Source organism: Pleurodeles waltl, chromosome 1_1 (assembly GCF_031143425.1).
Source record: "Pleurodeles waltl isolate 20211129_DDA chromosome 1_1, aPleWal1.hap1.20221129, whole genome shotgun sequence".
NCBI classification, from domain to species: Eukaryota; Metazoa; Chordata; class Amphibia; order Caudata; family Salamandridae; genus Pleurodeles; species Pleurodeles waltl.
Window position 1 is genome coordinate 440337959 of NC_090436.1, and position 21185 is coordinate 440359143.

Below are 21185 nucleotides of genomic sequence, written 5' to 3' on the forward strand. Positions count from 1 at the left end.
ATTAATTTTCAAATCTTTTAAAACATTTTATTTAAAAAACAATTTAACAACATAACAAACAGTAACAACTTTAATAAACTAAAACAAAAACAGAAAAAATATGTTTTATAGATTATTATTTTTCTTTGCTAATTTGTAAAATAATCAAAGAGGAGTTTGTGAGGGGCAGCAAGAACAAGGAATACATCATGGGTATTACTGGCATGTGGCAACATTTGAGAGCTGTGCAATGTCAACACTTTGCACAGACTGAATTAACCTTTACTACAGGGCTTGATAACCCCTCTGGAATGTCCTTATCATTTTAACCTGGTGAAACTCTGCCTGCCCAGGTACTTAATGCTCAAGTAGATAACAACCCTCCTTAAATAAAGTACGTTTTTGCTGCTTAAATAAACAGATCATTTTATCATTAAAAACAAGTAGAGTAGACCTTAAAAGAACAGGCTTCTCTAAGTGTATAAATGCCACCATAGGCAGTATGAACAACATTGTTTGTGCAGTTAAATGTATTTTCTATCTTTCCACACAATTACTGGTCCAGCTTTCTTCCAAAGTAAACAATTTTTGTTTTACTCCTCCATATATTGTGTGACATTGTCATTCTGTTTTTCAGAGCTTCCGTTTTTCATTTTTGCTATAAAAAAGACAAAATAATAAAAAAATATAAAGTAACATTCTGATCAGCAATTAATAACAATGATACATCACTACATTCTTTTAAGATTTCTACATTTTTCACCCACAATCACATATTTATATGTGCTGCACCTATAACTTCTTGTTCCTTTCTGTTAAAAATTTCCACAGCCTCAAACACTGCATTTTTATCCATAATTAAGTCATAACATGCCTTCAAACATGGTTCCATAACAGTTTGTAGAATAACACATTCCTCTTTAGACACATTTCCTAGACGTGAGCACAATGTTTTACTCTAGAAATGGCAATATCTCCACTCAAACATCTCATAAGGGTAAAATATGTGCACAGTAAGGGTTCATAAACCCTAGGCCTTGAATTAACAGATTGCAGATGCTTTGATTTATAATTTCAGGAACACTGCTTATTTTACTTACAACTACATACAGATTGAGCATTTAATGTAACATATAATTCAGTACTTGGTGATATCTCTCCACAATCTGAAGTCTACCTCTCAAAACCTATATTAATAAACATGCACATCTACAAACAACTTTTCACTCACTAAACCTCTGATAAAATAAATATACCAACAGTAGTGCACTTACTGACACTTATCAACAATGTTCATAAAGTATATTTCTAATTACCTGAACTTAGTGCACTTTCTTATATACAACTGAAGACACCAGTCTTGTCTAAGATCCAAATTCAGTCACTTCTGCTGAGCACAAACAACAGGCTTCCTTCTCTGCCAAAATACCAAGAACAATCTGAGCTAACCCTGATTCTGCACCCAGTCACATTTCAGCATTTCTTTAACCATGCAATAAGAATGGTAACTATTGGTGAGCCTTGACCCTTTTTGTTTTTTTACTCTTCCCCCTCCCACATAGATCTCACAAGACTCTTACGGGCTCGTAAAACACCTTGTGGCAGGCACAGTAATTTCCCATGTGTGTCCCCCAACAGGCTCGAAGTATTGCACAACTCCTCATGGCAGGCTCAGTAATTTCCCTTCAGGTCTTGTGAGGCACTCGTGATTTCGCACGTATCCATTCACTCCCTGAATTGTAAGGAAATAGTAATATTTGGGATAGAGAATCCTGTCCACTGAGACCTATCTCTTACATGACAGGTGTGTGTAGTAGAGCGTGGGGATAGACTTTCTTTCCACACTTCTTTCGTAGATAACAGGAGTGCGTAGTAAGATGTGTACTTGGACTACCGTCTCCTTTAAGACCTCTCTCTCTCTCAGATGACGGGTTTGCATAGTAGGGTGTGTGGAGAGAAGACTGCCTCTCTACTAACTCTTCTCTCTCAGATGGTGGGAGTAAGTATTAGGGTGTGTACATGCACTGGCCTCTTCTGTCAGATAGCTGCCTCACATTATGGCTGTGCATATTAGGATGTGTACCTGGACTGGCATCTCCTTTCAGACCTCTCTCTCAGGTAATGGTTTAGAGTAGCAAGGTGTGTGCATGGACGGGTCTCTCCTTTCAGACCTCTTCCTCAGATAATGGGTGTGCGTAGTAAGGTGTGTGGAGAGAGACTGACCTCTCCGCTAGAGCGCTCTCTCTCAGTTGACAGATGTGCGTAGTACTGAGTGGAGAGGGACTACCCTTTCCTGTCAGATCTCTTTCTCAGATGACACGTGTGTGTATTACGGTGTATACATGGACTGGCCTCTCCTGGCAGACCTCTCTCTCAGATGACAGGTGTGCATAGTAGGCTGTGTGGATGGATTGGCCTTTCCTTTCAGACTTCTGTCTCAGATGACAGTTGTGTATTGTAGTATATGAAGAATGACAGGCCTACCCTTTCAAACCTCTCTCTCAGATGACGGTTGTGCATAGTAGTGTGTTGGGAGGGATTGGCCTTTGACAGACCTCTCTCTCAGATGACAGGTGTGCGTATTAGGGTATGTACGTGGACTGACTGTCCTCTCAGACCTCTCTCTCAGACAACAGCTTAGCATAGTATGGTTTATGCATGGACTGACCTTTCCTTGCAGACCTTTCTCAAATGGTGAGTGTGTGTAGTAGGGTGTGTGGCGAGAGACTTGCCTCTCCGATTAGACTTTTCTCTCAGATGACAGATTTAAGTAGTAGTGAGTCTTCAATAAAGCCCCTGGGTAGTTTCCAGACATCTCTATGACATTCAATCCAAATATTTTGGTGGGGAAAAAGACATAAATGTTCCATCACTAAGAATGTTTAACATTCAAAACACTAGTAAATAAACAGACACACTACCAGGAGATACACGGATTTGAACCTTCATTCTACTGAGTGACAGTCCAAGGGCTTTACCAGTAGGCCACAAGGGACCCCATTCTCACAAACATATTTCTAGTGTGACACTTTGAAGCAATTGTATGGAGAGACCATTGCAAAAACAATTGCCCTCTCTCTTTCTCTCTCCCATCCCATATGGGATGGAAGAGAGAGAGAAAGTGAGCTATTGGGGGAGAGAGAGAGAGATTTAGAGAAAGAGATTGATAGAAAGAGAGAGAGATGGAGAGATAGAGCAAGAGAGGTTTTCTAGGCATTGATGAATGACCTACTTAGAATGAGAAATGTTCTGACAAATTAAAAAAGAAGTTTTTGACAAGTGAAAAAAGTGAGATCACCTTTCAGTATGTACTATAAATATTTGAAGTTGTAAAGAAATGTAAGCATGTAAATGAGCACTGACGCATCCAGACTGGAACCATCAACTTTCAGTGTATGGGTCTGAGACCTTTACCACTAGACCACAGGTGACTCTTTACCATGAAGTCTCCAGACTTAGGTACGACTTTCAGCCCAAAGATTTTGATGGGAAAAAGATGTAAATGTTCCATCACTAGGAATGTTTAACATTTAAACCAGGAGTAAATAAACAGACACACTGCCATGAGATACCAGGATTTGAACCTTCAGCCTACTGAGTGACATGGGAAATGCACTTTAAAAAAAACTGATTTTAAACCAGTGTCACAGTGGACTCTTGCGACCCTGACTCCTAGTGGGGCATGCCCTGAATGTTACAAGTAGTGAATTGGTAATAACCATGATCCCTAATGCAAGTGTTGAGTGAGACAGGGAATCCTAGAGACACACCCTCAGGGGAGGTCAGTGTACTTGTGTGTGCATGTCATATTCTTTCTTTGTGTGGTATGAAGTAGAAATGAAATACTTCCCTTTTGTTATAAAAGTATTTGGCTGGACAATAATTTATTGATGCTCCTGCACGTATTTTGAGTTGTGACCCATATTCACTAATCTGTATCCACACTTCCCCCCAGAGGAAGACTTGTACTGCTTGGATCATGCAACCCTGACAGTCAAGTGCAGAACCAGTACTTGTCCCAATTGCTCAGAATTCATAGTAGGCCAGGCCCTAGGTCATCAGGAGTAAAAGGCCTCAACCCCCACGGTTGGGCCCAGGAGTCCCTACATTCTTCATGGCCCTCTGACCGGGGTTCTGACAGGTATGTCTATGGGGCCTATGGTCGGTGCACAATTCCAGGGTGTGCAACAACTGTGCCCACATGAATCCAGAAGGCCATACAGAACTGTGAGGCAAAGCTGTATGTCGCCAAACACTGGAAGACTTCATACTGTGACCGGTCTTTCAAGTTCGAAAGAAAGGTCATGTTCCTGCTCTCAAAGTCAGTCCCACAGCAGATTGTCGTCACAGTCGAAGTGTTTGGGTAAGTCCAAGAAGAAGCATAAGAAATCAAAGCAGGAATCGACCTTTTCCTACCATTCAGGATCTCGAGAAAAGACAGTTCTAGGCAGCCAGAAATGCCTCTGATTCTGACAGCTTGCACTTACGATGCAGTAGGACCCAGACTTCGCATACTTGTATCACCGCTGATTTGAACAGTGACAGTTTTGTTGAAGGGGATGGTTGTCCTCAATAAGGTGAGGAAAAGTGATATGAGGCAACACAAGATGCCAGTGGCCTGGACATTTCACCAGATAATGGGCTTGTGTTCCTCCGGACCCTATTACTGAAGAAGGCACCTCCTTTGCTGCAGTTATGCAGAGGGCCGCAGAAGTACTTCACCTGCAACTACCTACTATGTAGATGATGACTAATGTTCATCCAGAAGTCCTTCAGCCTGGTCAAGCACCTACAGAACCTTTAATGATGCCCTCACAGACACCCTCTTGAGCGAAACCATGTTTGGGACCACCAGTCCATAGGAAGGACTCAGTCCCATCAACCAGCACCAAGCAAGCCTGACTTTCTTACACAACATCCCACACCAGTGAACTTAGTGGTAGAGGAGCCCACCAGTAAGACAAATCACAGCCCCCTGTCCACCCCACCCTCCCAACTGAGTGTGTTTCTTAGAAAAGAGAGACATTTAACAAGCACATCGTTGTTTCTCCAAAAGCCTTGCTCTATGATTTGTAAATGCCAGCTGTCTTCTAGAATGCTACTCCCATGTGCTATAAGCTATGTTGGCTGAAGATTTACTGGCATTTCCAGACAATCTCTGGGCACCCCTAAACCAAGCCATCCAGGATAGCCCCCATGCACCAAAATTTGGGATCCACTCTTGCCTGCATGTGACCGATTGCTTAGGTCAGGCAATTGTTATGAGTGTGACACTTCGGCCCATGCCTGGGTGAGATCTACGAGCTTCTCCTAGGATGTCCAAGCATCCCTGATGTATATGCCATTGATGGCTCTTGCCTTTTTTGCTAGAAGGTAGACTCTGCCCTGGTATGTTTCAAAGAACATCAAAAAAAAGCAGGGCCACAACACATCCCTTGGGCCTGTCTGCCCCTTCCTCACAGTTCCATCAACAGTTTTGCTCCTTTTGAGGCTGCAATAGGGGTTTCCAACATCATCAACTTCCGTTGGTGCTAGCCCACTAAGTCTTCCAGCCCTTTTGTAGCTGAAGTCATGGCTTACAAAGGCAACAGGCAGTTAAGTCTGTTGCCCCTCAGCTGCTGCAGTTGCAAAACCTCTTTAGTTTGTCCTTCAGGTCACACACACCGTGTTTGAGGTAGGATCCGACATTTCCTCCAGGTGTGGCAAACCATCACCTCAGATAAGTGGGTCCTCCAAACTGTCCATCGGGGATACACGCTGCCATGTCTTCCGACCCCATCAAACTTTCCACCACCATCAGGGCGGCTGGCAGAGGACCATCTGTCTATCTTGCAGCAGGAAGTACAGGCCCTTTTGTCTAAAGCAGCCACAGAGATGTTTCCATAATAAGAAGAATTAGCTGGATGCTGCTTCCTGGTGCTGACGAGAATGGAGGCCTTCTTCCTGTTGTAGATGTCCACCCTCTCAGTGTCTTCCTGCAGAAGGATAAAGTCAAGATGCTCATGCTAGCCCAGGTCATGTCCCTTAGACCCCACAGAATGGATGGTGGCATTAGATTTACAGGATCCTTATTTCCATTTCTGCGGGCACTGCCTGCAGTCACAGTGGGCTAGAAGCATTTTCAGTGTGCAGTTCTTCTTTTTGGCCTCACCAGAGTCCCTTGAGTGTTTGTGAAAGTAATGGCAGTGGTTGCAGCATTTTTTCTGGGGTTGGGAACACTTGTCTTCTACTACTTCGATGACTCACTGAAGGTGGACTCACTGCCTCCAGAAGACAGCGAACCTCCTAACATTGTTGGGGTCCACTATCAGTATGTCGCAGTCACACCTAACTTCTCCACAGATGTTCAGAGCCATACTGAATATGGTATGGCGTTGTGCCTTTTCCCAAAGAGCGGAGAGTCCAGTCTCGAAGTTTCAGCTTCTGTTATGGATCTCAGTGTGGATGGCTCTGAAGCTGCAGGGGTTCCTAGCATCCTGCTGGTGAAATATGCCAGATAGCATATACAGTGTTAGAAACTGGGTCACTATTTACCAGAGGTATGCACCCTGTCTAAGGAGGGATCACAGTCCTCGTCAGAGTAAGTCATATACACACTGTAAATTAACCTGTGCTCACCCTCTGGTAGCTTGGCACAGAGCAGTCAGGCTTGACTTAAGAGGCAATGTGTAAAGTATTTGTGCAACCCTTAAATTACAGTAACACAGTGAAAACACCACAAAAAGACTCCCCACCAGTTTAGAAAAATAAAGACTATTTATGTGAGTAAAATGAGACCAAAACGACAAAAATCCAAAAAGTGGTGATAAGAATTTTTAGATATTAAATTTAAAAAGAGTGCTTATAAGTCAGTACCACTAAAAGGTTACTTTAGATCGTGCTAGACCTGTGTAAAATTGAAGTCGACCACAATGGAGGACTGGCTTCAGAACCCACGCAGTGTCTGCTGAAAACAGTACCTTGGATGGAGCAATCGTCAGTGTCAAAGACTTGATTCGTCAGTTCTGATCAACGCAATCGGGTAGATGCGCTGCTGTCGGGCCTTGCAGTTGGGTCCCGTCTCAAACTCTGTTGAGCCGCGCAACAGTGCTCTCGGATCGGAGCTGTGTTGCTGTCAAACCTCGCAGGTGGGTCCCACGTCATCGTGGAATCGGCAATGCGTCAGCATCTGAGAGGGCACTGCGTGCGTTGGTTCAGAGCGGCGCAACAGCCTTGATTCATTGCTGTTTGAGGATAGACAGCTGCAGAACCTACTTCTAAAGCCCAGTACTGGAATGGCATCTCAGGCAAGGGAGGACTTACAGATGGCAGAGTCCAGCAGCTGAAGCAAAGTTGTTGGAAGTCTTTGATAGCCCTGAAACTTCAAGAACAGGGGGCTAGCCAACAAGCCCTTGGAGAACTTAGGTTCAAGGTTGTAGAGAGCAGGTCCAGTCCTGACCACTCAGAGGCAAGAAGCAGCAGGCCAACACAACAAAGCATTTAGCAAAGTGGCAGTCACTCCTACTGCACAGCAATCAGCAGGCAGCAGGCCAACACAGCAAAGCAATTAGCAAAGTGAAAGTCCCTCCTGACAGCACAGCAGCTCTTCCTCCTGGCAGAATGTCCTTGGTTGCAGTACAGTTTTGATTAGATAGGGTTTGGGGTCCAGTACTTTTATCCTGTTGAGCCTTCGAAGTGGGGGAGACTTCAGAAAGAGGCCTTTGAAGTGCACAAGGCCCCTGCCCTACCTTCCCAGGCACCAGACACTCTACATGGGGTTATGCAGCCCTTTGTGTGGGGAGAGGCACGGCCCCATTCAGGTGTGTCATCTCCCTCCCATCTAGCTCAGGAAGACCCTTCAGCCTGGTGATGGGCCAAAGGGATTCAGATGTTACACTCCAGCTTCTTTTGTGTGTGACTGTCTAGAGGGAATGCACAAAGCCCAGCTGTCACATTCCCCGGATGTGTATTCAGGGACAGGCATAGGAACAGAATGGTTAAAGTAGGAAAATACCAATTTTCTGAAAGTGGCATTTTCATACTCATAATTTTAAAATCCACCTTCAGCAGAGGTTGTGATTTTAAGTTGTGAGTCCAGAGACACCAAACTCCATATTTCTATAGTGTCCCAATTGGACCATCTCTTGCTGGGTTGTGCTCTTTCTCAACATTTGCTACGCATTGGCCAAGAATTAGCCTCCATAAGGCCTATGGGCTCATTCAACCAGCGCTAAAGCAGCTACCTCTGCTGTGGCTGGCAGAGTGCCTGTTCTAGAGATTTGTTAGGCAGCTATGTAGGCATTAGTACTCACGTTCTGAAACACTAGTCAGGCCCGTCGAGATGGGCATATTGCAGGAGCTGCTTCTGTAACCCACCTCCTGGGGAGGATCTGTTATGGTACCTATTCATTAGGTGAAGAACCTGCAGTTAGAAGTATCCATCTTATACATTTAAGCTTTACAGTCTTAGTCAGATATGCCCAACCACCACATAAGCATATTGCATACATACAATGAATACAGAAAGAAATTTTCTAGTCACACCACTCTTTTTTTCATTTTCACAAAACAAAAATAATTCCTGTAATTCTGAAATTCATTATCAATGTTACTTCAGAATAGTTATATGATAATATTATGCATTACACTTATGACTTCTAAAGAGTAACGGAATTAAACTCCTTTTGTCTGAGATCTACAATGTGGCATAGATATTGACCAAGGTGACGAAGTTCTCCACCTACCTGTGAAAAGTTACACATAGTAAATTCAGACTCCACCTGGAGTGCACTCCAAAACGTAGTCTTCTATTTCTCCCTCATCTGTTTTCTAGGGGTGGAGAAATGGAAGGTCTACACTTTAGAGTAAATTTACACTCTGAACTACTACAGGACACGCCCTTTCAGAATTCAGCCCCCTGTAATCCCAACTCCTGATGGGTCTACTGGGTAAGGGAGACGTGTCCCAGATCTACCCCACCTTGATCATTAATGCCCCTGGCACTCTGAGCTACCTTTGGGCCCGATGGGAGGGTTGGCTGGGTCCCTTAGAGGACGAGGGCTGGCAGGAGGCAGAGATGGCCCTTAGAGTTATAACTATGTTCTCCAGACTGCGCTTAGTGCAGACCTACTACCCTTACTGTGCCTATCCCACCCCGGAACGATTATACCGGGCAGGCCTCCTCCCTAGACTGCTCTTATGTTCCTGCAGACTTTTACCATATGGTCTGGTCCTGTCCTGTGATCACGTGTTACTGGACTGACATAGTAGGCGAACTGTCGGAGGTCCTGGGTTGAGAAGTAGATTTTTCTCCATTGTTGCTTCTGGGGATCGTTGAGGGTGCGAGAAGGTCAAGGGCAGACCAGATGTTCCTGGGAACAGCTACCATGGTGGCCAAATGTGACATTGCAACACTGCGCTCTCCCACCCACGCTGTCACAGTGGTGACGGGGAGTGGACTGGTGTGCACAGAAGTAGAGGCCATTATTTGATGCCAGACGCTGCCCTCCTAAACATGAACGGAGTTGGGGTAAATGTGGGCACACCTCAATATGGATCAATCGTTGTAATGCTGTGTGTGCACAACCATGTTGATGTTGCTGCCTGTTCTGTTACCCTGAGTGGGCCCAAGCCTGTCTCATTTATTGCATATGCCTGTGTATGTTTTTGCATATCAAAAAAACAATAAAATTGTTTATAAAAAATATATATTACACTCTGAAACCGGCAATAGTCAAACGTAACAAATTCACTTAAAAGTGTAAGCGTAAATTTACTCTCATATATCCTCACCCATCACACAGCAGTGCACTTCATCCCATAGCAATTTAACCACACCTCAGAGGTTCATCGTTTACTACATGAAAACACTTCCCACACAAGCTCAGCACAGAAATAACTCCCTTTCAACCACACACCCTACACAACTACTGCACACCTACTCAACCTGCAACTCTAGGGTCAGAACTTACTTATCCGAAGGAGACTGAGGATGGTCATTGATACCCGAGAAGGTGAAAGGGCAGTTCAGGAGTTCTGAGATAAAAATATAAAACATCAATAAACGTATATCATCATAGGGTTATATGCAGGGCAACAGTGTTCCTAAGTTTAATGACAAATGTGCCTACCCCAAAGTTGGCGCTTATACGCCCATCATCAGTTAACAAGTACTGTGGCAGTGAAGACACAGATTCACCATAATGAACACTAGCATATAATCATCAGGTCACTACCTTTAATTTGAGATTTCTTTTGTTATGCTAACATAAATGTGCTAATATTTATGCGTGAGTTTCAGCACCATATGCAGAGCAAACAGATAGGCACCTGGTGCAAGTTATGTAAATAATCATATTTTAAAACATGTATATCCTGTTTTAACAGCTAAATGATAAAGAAGAAGCTTTGGCTCATCAGAGGAAGGTCAGCTATATGCTGTCGCGTGCCATGGAGGAAAAGGTGAAAGATACAAAGCCCAGCAATGGAACTCACCCTCCTGAAGAGTGTCCAGCAGTCAGGAACCATCAGACTGAGGGATGTGATTCTAAAGCTCCAACTGCTTTCACGTGCTGCTGTCTTCACAAGGCTGTGAACAGTTTCTACACAGTGCAAAGCAAAAGCATAATGAAAAAGTCCTTAAGAACACTTAAAAAGTCACGGTCACTGCCGTCAAGAATCCTACTGTGCAGTGAAACGGAAACACTCCTAAATTCTCAAATCGTCGTAGAATGTGGTCATAAAGAACATTAAAAATAACAGAACTCTGATAACCAGAGAAGTCACTCATGGGTATTTAGCACCTTTTGGGGAATGATGACAGTTTTATGATTACTATTTCATGGATGACGTTAAACATGAACCTTTTAGGCCATGTGTGTTCCGTTCTTAAGTAAATAGAGGCATTTGGAGAATACAACGAATCTACGTTTGACTGATTTGAAATGAAGCATGTGAAGCAAAATGCAATACTACAAAAGATTGTTCCAGACAGACCTGGAATGGTTTTGTTCATTTTGGTGAGAGGTGAGGGAGTGGAATGAATTGCAAAGGATTTTCTGTGATTCTCCCCTTGCTGTCACTTACTCTGCGCTGTTCATGTGACTGACACTCTGCAACTTCCCTGTTAAACAAAGACAAGAACATCAGTAGAGACAGCTCCTTGAACACCAAGGGCGCTGGATTTTCACTGATTATGTCCTCATGATATGTCACACTCACTTATCTTCCTCACCACATGCTGACTACTTTATCTTCGTCAATTTAGCTGGCTGATGTGAACACATGGAAGTGATTCCTCCTCACAAACCGCCCTACACGCCTTCTTCTATTCCTGTCACACTGCTTGCCTCTGGATTGCCAAGAAACCTACCTCAATTTCACTGTGATCAGCTCTGACCCTGTCGCTTTGTCACACAAATAAAATGCAATTTGCAGTGTTCTCTGCACTTCCACTTGCTGAGCTGAATAGATTTGTCATGCATACGTCCAATCCGTCCTCCTTTGCAGCTTCATTGATTCAGTTTGTAAATTAAATTACAGATATAATTTTTTTTAGTTTCTGACAGGCTCCCCATTTTCTTGTGTCCATGTGATTCTTTTCAGTTCTTTGGAAATCTTGTTTTGACTTCAGTATGGTTTTTTTCTGCTAGTTTTGCATTTGTTTACAAAAATCGTGGTTCCAATATTGACAGGCTGGGAGCTCAGTCCACTACTGCATCACCTTTAGGGCCTCATGTTTTGGCCTTATGGTCCAGTGCTCCACAATGAAGTATAAAAAGCTTCAAAGTCCTGTGCACCAACATATTACTTATCCAGAGTGATACTCCTTAAGTGTGTTGTGTGCCTTCTATGTGGCTGCAGGTCTCAGAAGTGTCCCATACCTTCTGCTATAATGATCCTTGATTTTCAAACTCTCAGAAAGTGTCCAAAGCCCATACATTTTCTAGGATTCACTACCAAAGAGAATCAGTGGCTGAATCCACGACCTAGTTCTTATACTATGTTGCTTCTTGGAAATAAAGTACTACTTTGAGACTAGGGAACCATAGTTCTCAATCTCTTTGCTCTTCCTGGAGCTGTGGATCACAATATAAAATGATTTCCTTCTTCAGACAGTTGGTCTACAGCTCCAAGACCCGTTCTGGTTCTGTTGCATGAATGTCTAACCAGACCAGGTCTCCAACATATACAGTGTTTTCACAACATAATGGAATGCATTGTGCAACCACAGTGTTTGTATCAATCCTCTCATAGTGTGATAAGTCATGCTAGGAGGGGAATGAACACAAATAAACAGATGGTGATGAGACAGCCATCTAATAAAACTGCATAACGTGCAGCCCTGGAGCCTGTAACATGAAGTAGCTCCAAATGCTGTCACTGACTGGGCTGATCACTTTATATGTGCCATTGCCTTTTAACAAATGGGTCTTATGGTGTCCTCACCCAATAACTGAAGCAAAGGGTGGAAGAAGACAAGGATAAGATTTTTTTTGTCTGAATGGGCCAGAACACCTATTCAAAGCGCTCACAGTGACGTTGACATCAAAAACCATACACCATACCATCCCCATCCTATGTAAAATCCACAACCCCTTACTTTAATGCACTTATCATGCACTTCCAACCCCTGTCAGTCCATTCCCATCTTGCTCATCACTGTCTTCATATCTGTTATCTGCAGACATTGTTGACAGCATCACAACCATTAACCTGGATGCACACAGAAACATGATTTGTCCAGTTTCATCAAACATCTTATCCTTACCCCTGTTAGGGTATGGACACTTAGCCATAATCCGGGTCTGGTTTTTCCACTGTCCTTATGTATGGGTGACTGTTTATAGAAGTCACGTTATTACACGCAGGATTATGTGGTAAGCAAGTGCATTAGAGATGCTGCTGCCTTCTCATGAGTTAAAAGCCAAAGGCATAATGAACCTCCTAACTGGACGCTCACTTTAGAGAATTGAAGAAGACCAGGAATCTAGAAGTCGGTAGCGAAATTCTTCAGGAGTAAAGAATCAGTATAAAAAAACAAGCGAAGGGACACATCTTGTTTGCGACACACCCTCCAACCTGTCTGAAGCCTTTATATAGTAGTCGAACAGGAAAAGGAAATTATATCATACCACAGAAAACACAAAAGTTTGGAAAGTCAGAAAGGATTCAAAGAAGAAACAGCTCTGATGAAAAAAGGGAAAGAAAAATCTGACAGACTAGCTATGGGATAATATTAAAAGGCAACTGCAACCCTTCAGGAAGAGACATTTGTAAACCCTTAGGCAGATGATTGCCATTTTGGAGCTGGAGAAGCAAGAAGAAACAAGTAGAAACCCAAGAGCACGAAGCAAAGCTGCCCCAGGTAAGCAAAACTTGCATTGTCAAGCTGCAAGATTGATCCTATGTTTCCTGAAACCCGGGAACAGCCAGGGAGCCAAGAAACCCCCAACACAAACTTACAAACGTCTTCTCATCCATCTCCCTCAACCATACAAACAGCATCTGTGTCAGAAGGATCAGTCTAGTCTTCCAGGTTGCTATGCCATTTCACTCTATCCAACACACCCCACTTACTCACGCCTTTACATGTTTTTCTGCTTGGTGGAGCCTTTAATTAATTATGTCACAGTAAATGCTTCCATCATACTATTCCTTGCTTCCCAAACATCTGCATTATTGGAGCTGATTAAGAGTTATTGGTTATAGTGTTTCCAGTCCAGTGTTGTTGCAATCGAGAAAAACATGAAAATGATGACATGACTGTCCTGAAGAAGTTCCGTATGTGAATCTAAATTCATTGGTGACTGGTTTGCCAATAAGTGTGGAAACACTGAAATAAAAAGACATATTTTACTTAATGATCCGGTTCAAAGAATGCTTTATTTATCATTTTTATAATTATTTGAACATATATGCTGCATTGAGTGTACCCCCATTCTTAAGTTTGCACTGAGAAATTCTATTCCAAATGAAAAAGGGAAACTTTGCCGCAGGGTTCCTTCAGTATGGCACAACATGGATAATGCATGTATAGGGTAATGTGAAGGTGTGCATGGTTTTATGTCACAGCTGCTTGTTTTTAATTGATCATTAGACCCAACTACCTTGCTTCTTAAAGGCCTCCCGCCCAGAAGTGCAAAGCTAAAACTATGTTGATATGACAGTCTATACGAGGCTCTGCAAACATGAATGCTCTGCTACATGCCCTTTCCCACACACCAAAATCATTAGCAATGCTGTTAATTATATTTTCTTAATGTTCAATTAATTAAAATGATTACAAGTATAAAACTGCATAGAGCGTTTGCACATAAAAGAAGACCGTTCAACCAACACATAATTAATAAGTTTATTGTTAAAATGAATCAATAAATAAAATAGTTCACATTTTTTAACACCTTCATGCCTAAAACAAAATCAGCGCCCGACTGTAATAGGAAAGGAGCAAAGTGCGGAGTACAAGCTAGTTAGAGAGACCTCATGCAACCTTGGGCTCTGGTCGTTTGGCAAAGAGACTCAAAAGGACAGATGTCCCAGCCACACAAAGAGACAATCACCCAAGCAAACCCAGAGACTGGCTGGTGAGGGGCTGGCTACCTGCAGAGCAAAGAATTGTGTGGTCTAGTGGGTCACAGCTTTCGACCCTTAAAATTAACGAAACTAATTGGCAGCGCTCATGAAAGCTGAATGCTGTAAGTAATGTCATCACGTAGCGGCTTCGGAAAGTGATTGTTGTATGATGTTTGTGAATTTCCCAAGTCTTGCTAGGGGGCTTGGGGAGTTTTCTGAGAAGCACAGGTCCGAAGCCTCCCTGCAGTACCTGACACGTTTGGACCAAAACAATGGAAGAAGCAGGCAACATTGCTTGTCAATACAGCCAGGATTCTCTTCAATAGTTGCATACCCTGCTTGAGATTGTCTCCTCTCGGTGGGCCAAGGCCAGATTAAAGTCCGAGATTAGTAAAGTTATAAGCCTCATTTAGAGGATTTTGCTACAAGCCTGGGCTGAAAGTGGGTGTTGAAAATAAGACTGTGCCTTCCCCGGGGAGTAAGCTGCATCCAATGTCTCAGTCTCAGGGCTGGCACAAAGTCTTTCAATATACCGCTCAAATGAGGATCTTGCCACCTGCCTGTTCATGGCTCTTTTCCAAGCCGAGTATGGAGTTTCTTGGCTATGCAGCTTGGCGGCCTTGATATTCAAACAGCTAATTGCCGTCGCTAATCATATTTGCCATGGAGACTCTGTCTCCTCAGAGACTGTTTTCAGATGGTGTTTGAGGGTGGTCTCTGGAGCTCTTCGGACCCTGAGATAATACTTTATTATGTCCCCCTGACATGCAAGGTCTGGGCTCCTGAGACCCATCTCCAGTCTGAGTCTAGTTCTTCTAGTTTGCCGAGGTGCAAGCAGGATTTTCTAATGTGCCTTAATCTGGGAGTCCATTAGAAACTTGTCAATGGCACCAGGAAAGGCCAAGTGACTGTAGTTGAGAGCCGGAATCACTTTTGCCCTTAAGACTGTCAGCATAGGCTCAGCAGTAGCGCTATGTAGGTGGTTGCTTAGGTGCTTCAGTAAATTGATGACACTGGCGGATTTAAATCTGAGGTGCCTTAAATGTACAGCCGGCTTGACCCCTTCTGCAAACCAGACTCCAAGGAGTTATAAGATGGAGCTGTCGATATTTGTAAGACTCCCAGTCGCCAGTGGATTTGTTTTTTTGCGGGGATATTTGCCAGAGATGCCAATCTTGGTTTTGCTGTGGTTCACCTGCAGGTTGTTCACCTGATTGGAACAGTGAAGTGCATTGAGGGATCTCTGTAAACTGGCTCTGGTGTAGTCCATGATTACAGTGTCGTCTGCATACTGCAAGATAGGGAGATGCGCTCTGCCCAGCCTTGGAGTAACTAAGCTGACTCCTCTCAGGGCAGGTCCGCAGTGTAGAGATTCTAAAGAAGGGGAGCTAATACACAGCCCTATTTAAGCCCATTGTAAGTTGACACTCTGGTGGTAACTGTATTGGGGCTTGATTTTACCCAAACCCATGTCCCCTGGTGTAGTAAGACTCCCAGTCCCCTGGTATGATAGCCCTGAGGAGCAAAGGTGGAATTCCCTGCACGGTTAGCTTCCCTTATAGTCTTCCCCGATCCACCTTGTCAAAGGCAGTGCTATAATCTACCAAGCAGCGGAACAGAGGGGGGTGCTTCCGCCTAACAGCTTGAGAAGCTTAGCATGCCAGCACAATGATGTTATTCATTGCTAAACAATCAGGCCTAAATCCTGACTGAAAGAGCAGACAAATTATTTTTTTCCGTTGCCCACGTTTCCAGTTCCTTCAGAAGGATGCAGGCTTAGACTTCAAGACTGAGAAGAGCAACAAGCTGATAATTTGGAACAAAAGCTCACCTTAGTATCAAGGTTGCCTTGTATTTTCTTTTCAGTGGAACCAATCTTAATACCTAGGTTCACCAGGTGCTGCACCATAGATTGCACAAGATCCATTTATAGTTCCATTTTTGTTGACTGCCATATCAGTGCTTTAGCTATTGAATTTTGTGCTGCATTTGTTGCTGTTGAGTGCAGGTTCTCAATACTATTAGTGACTTGTGTTTCTGGCCATGATGACCTTGTCGCTTTTGGCGTTCTGAACAACTTTGGGGTGATCTCAAGAGTTCTTTCTATTTTAGAATCAAGGCTTTGTAATAAGGAGGCTGTGAGTTCCCCCATGTCAGCTAGGCCGGTCACAGACAGGATAAGTCTGGAAAACGTTGGAAGCCTTGTCTCCTCCGGGCCGAGTGTGCTATGGTGATGGATTTGTGCAGCAATTACTTGATCTCCTTTCTCTTTTTTAAAGGGATCTCCTGCACATTCTTAATTCTGAGAGTTCATAGAGTCTGGCGTCTGGTGTGCTAGTGCTTGAGAGTTAAAAGATGTGTGAGAAGCCTGTCATGGGTTGGTTTTATCAGGCACACCCCTAATCCCAGGGCACGAATATGGTCTTTGCTTTACGTTAGTTAAAGGGGGGTAGGAACAGGCAGGCCAGCCTGTCATGCTTGGGCCAACCATAAGGTGGGTCGCTTTGGTGCCTCTTGGGAAGCCAGTGGTGGAGGCAACTGCTAGGACCCTATAGCAAGAAGCTGGAAAAAACGGTGCAGTGGCTCCCTTTTGGGGAGCCTTAGTAGGTGATTTAGTAGGTGAACGCACCCGAACGGTGCCCTGAGTGTTCCTTGTGTTGGCTGGGGGTGAGGTGGCTTTCCCTTCGGTGGCAGATTGTGAGCGAGAGGCCGGTTTCCTTTAGGATACCACAAGGAAGAATTTGGCACATCAGCATTGGACTGCAAGTTGCAATAAGTGTAACTACCAAAATATATCAGGACACTGGACAGTGGTATTTGAAGTTGCCATAAATGGAATTATGAAAATAGAAATTAGGTTTGGACTGAGTCTAATATTGGTTTGAGAATTATATACTGGTTGGGATATTAATCATTCTACAGGTTGAGAACTCAACATCACAACAAGCAATTGGATTGTAATATGTACGTGCTTTTGGGCAACTATAGTGGCAGTCCTTTGTTAAGTATATCAGAAAGGCATTTTTATTTTATTTTGGTTGAGTGTAGATGCATTGGTATGATGGTACGCCTGAGATGAATGAAGTGATTGATTAGGGTTGATTGAAGGATTGAGTTGGTTTGCGCGAGATACCCATGGAGGATAAGTATCAGTAATTATTTGTATTATATGTTGTTCATTATTTTACTATTGTTTATTTGCATATTGGTGTCATGTATGTTAGGAGATAAAAAAGCATTTAGGAAGGAATAAAAATCATGTTTTGATACATTCTTTGTGAATTTTGGCTCTATCTCCGTGCGTCAAGTTGTATCCTTTATGAGTTATATTTGTGCTCAAGTAAAAAGTTGAGGAGATGCAGTCATTTTTGATGTGTTGTTTACATTCCCCTGGAAGCTGCTTTCCATACCCTAACAGGGGCAGTCTATTTTTTATGCAGACTCCCAAAAGCTCCCCAAACCTGCAAGCCAATGACCAACAGGTTGGGGCCTCCAGTAAGTTGAGGAGATGCAGTAATTTTTGATGTGTTGCTTTTGGGAGTCTGCAATGAGGAGAAGAGACTGGAGCGTGGAACGAGTGACACTCACCAGTCCCTGCAAGCTGTACTCAGCTCTAGCCGGGCCGCTTCTGCTGGGTCCTGGGGCACATTCTCAGCAGTGGCTGTCTACAGCCACCACGCTCACCCACCAAAGCCCTCCATTGGCTCCAACTGCTCCTCGATGGTTCATAAACATGTGGGGGGTGGAGGGGGAGATTCAGGTGGGTGGCGAGGACACAGCACCCCCGCCTCTCACGCCACTCCTGCCCACCTCTCCTAGATCATGGTTCACTTCAGCATTGGCTTCAGTGGCCCTCAATAATCCCCCCCCACTGTCTGTTGGAGGGTTGGGGGTCTGCTGGGGATCTACAGCAGTGAATGGAGCTGCAAGGAACATGAATCGTTAAGCACTGGTGGTGGCAGCAGCTGCTACTCTCTGGCCGCTGTGGTCTGACTTCACCTCTCACGTCTCTCTGCCTTGAAAACAATATGCAAACAGCACTTTCAAGCAATAGAATTTTACAGCATTTATCACACCCTTTGGATGTTATCTTCCAGAAGTTAATGCATAGAATGTTCAAGGGCCAAAGAGGAGTTATGTATTTTCAGGATGACATTCTAGTAATGGGTAGGAGTAAGGAAGAGCATGACGAGGTGATTGAGATTCTGGGAATTGTGAGGAGAAGTGGACTGACAGCTTAACTGAGCAAATGCAAATTCAGTATGAAGTCTGTAACCTACCTGGGACATGTGGTCAGCGATCTTGGGATTTTTCCAAAAAGTGAAATTATTAACGCCATTAAGATTGTGCCTGCACCAAGTTGCAAAGATGACGTTAGGTCCTTTTGTAGGGCCATCAGAATTCTATTCTAAGCTTGTAAAGAGAAAGAACGTTTGGATTAAGGCAATTGCTTAAGGAATTGAAGGCTTTTGAATGGCATGAGACATTAGGGAGTGAGTTCCAGAACATTAAGAATGATATAAGTTTGGCATTACCCTTCCAAGTTTTTAACCTGAAAGCACATACCATTGTCATTACTGCCGCAAATGGCAAAGCTTTAGGGGCAGTTTTGTCCCAAGTGTCAACAAAAGATGGAAGGCAGGGAGGATACAGTGTCATTTGCCACTCAGTCCTTGTCTCCCAGAAAAGAAAAATACTCCTTGATTGAGAAGGAGATGTTGGCTTGTGTCTGGGCAATAGGGAAAGTTGAGACAGTATTTATGGGGCTCTGAATTCACAACACACACTGATCATAAGCCTTTGGTGAAGGTCCTAACAACTGACGGTTCTGCAATACTACTCCCTGCTTAGCAAGGATGACACTTAAAAGACTAGATTACACTTGTAAGGTAGAGTATGCTCCTGGCCGGAAAAATAAAGTGGCAGATTTTTTTAACAGGTCTTCTGTGGGGTAGGGGGCAAGTCCGTTAATTGATGAATGGGGTGAGCATAGTATGGCAGTAACTGTGTAGAAACCAAAGCTGTTTTTGAAAATGAATGGAGATGGGGCTATGAAGAAAACAAAGAATTGGTGGAAATTAAAAGTTTGTGTTGGAAGAATGGGAAGTAAAAGCAAACTAGGTGAAGAACAGATGAAAGTTTGGGAGCTCAAGGATGAGCTGTCAGTTTTGGATCAAGCATTAAAACCACTTAGGTATAGTTAAGTGAAAAACAAGAGTTAAGAATTCATTTTGGTGGCCTGGGGTGGACTCGGAGATTATACAATGTGTACGGGAATGCACTACTTGCTTGAATGCGGACAAGTCCTAGAAAATGCTGAGACCCCATTAGGGTTGAAAGAAATACCCGACAGGCCTTGGCAGGATTAGATGGAAAAATGTGTATGGGAATATAATACTTGCTTGAATGTGGACAAGTCTTAGAAAATGCTGAGAACCCCATTAGAGTTGAAAGATATACCGGGTGGACCTATGCAGGATTTGGCAATTGATATTTTAGGTCTCGTTGTGGATAGGAACGGAGTGCTGAAATATATTACAGTACTTATTGATTTATATTTAAAATGGCTGGAAGTGATAGTCCATTCTAAAGTGGATGCAGATGTAATCATTACATTTTTGGAGGGAATATTCTTGAGGGAAGACATTCTAAAGACAAAGGTAAAGGTACACAATTTGTGTCTGAAAAGCCAAAAGCTTTCCTTTTTAGAAATGGAGCTCAGGCGGTGCATGTAGGAAAGTAGCATCTTTCTGGAACAGTTACCCCCACGTTTTGCCTGGTGTCAATATGTTTAGACTGTAGTACAGTGGGACCCTGCTAATCAGGACCCCAGTGTCAGTGCTCTCTAAATTTGGTTGTATGGTAACTTTTACACCATACAATTTGAATACTGGTGCACCCATGTAATTCCCTAGTATATGGTACTTAGATACCCTGGGCTTTTTTACCCCAGGGTCTCCCATGGGGTGCAGCATGTACTATGCCACCCACGGAAGCTTATGCAAACTGTGTCTGCAGGCCTGCCATTGCAGCCTGCGTGAAATGGTCCATGAGCTTTTCACTTAAGATATAAGTCTTGCCTTATAGTGCAGTCACTGCACTCGGACACTGTAATTCACCCCTATGATAGGCCCTTCAGCCCAAGGGCAGGGTGCATGGTCCTGAGTGTGAGGGCACCCCTGCATGAGCAGAGGTGCCCCTACAAACCCAATACTCCATTCCCTGGGCTTTTTGAGTGCAGAGAAGCCATTTTAAGGTATGTAGTGGACACTGGTCAACACGAGTAGTCCAACTACATAATGACTTCACCGAACCTAGGCATGTTTGGTATCAAACGTATTGGAATCATACAACTACACGATTCTAGTGTTAGTTGTATGACACCATGTACTCTGGGGGGGTTTTAGCGTATCCCCCAGATCTGCCTGTACTGCTTTGCAGGGTCTGCAGCCCAGCCCGTGCTGCTGCCGACCCCAGACACTGTTCTGCCTTCCTGCTACTGAGCCTAACTTTAGCAGGGGAAGGCAGAACAAAGGGTTTCCTGTAGGAAGGAAGTGTGACCTCAGCTCCTTTAGAACTAGGTGTCTCTGGGCTGGGGTGCCACCAGACTGTTTTGAAGGGCACATTTAGTGCCTCCTTCTATAAACCAGTTT

At 43.7% G+C, this 21185-nt stretch overlaps 1 protein-coding gene and 1 long non-coding RNA gene across 5 annotated transcripts in view; one reads left to right on the forward strand and one right to left on the reverse strand.

Moving 5' to 3' along the window:
* The window catches only part of CCDC125 (coiled-coil domain containing 125), a 262752-nt gene extending 248932 nt beyond the window's left edge, over window positions 1-13820 (forward strand). The window contains exon 12 of the mRNA XM_069224454.1: window positions 10345-13820. Within this exon, the coding sequence (XP_069080555.1) occupies window positions 10345-10710 (366 nt within the window). The 3' untranslated portion in view covers window positions 10711-13820. The remainder of the gene's footprint in view (window positions 1-10344) is intronic.
* The window catches only part of LOC138285033 (uncharacterized), a 61594-nt gene continuing 40421 nt past the window's right edge, over window positions 13-21185 (reverse strand). The window contains exons 3-7 of one of the 4 annotated variants that reach the window (XR_011201493.1): window positions 10453-10559; window positions 9930-9993; window positions 8271-8360; window positions 1296-1396; window positions 13-637 (exon numbers count right to left, since the gene is read on the reverse strand). This is a non-coding gene — a long non-coding RNA (uncharacterized lncRNA). The remainder of the gene's footprint in view (window positions 638-1295; window positions 1397-8270; window positions 8361-9929; window positions 9994-10452; window positions 10560-21185) is intronic. The other 3 variants (XR_011201497.1, XR_011201495.1, XR_011201496.1) reach the window with 3 other exon arrangements.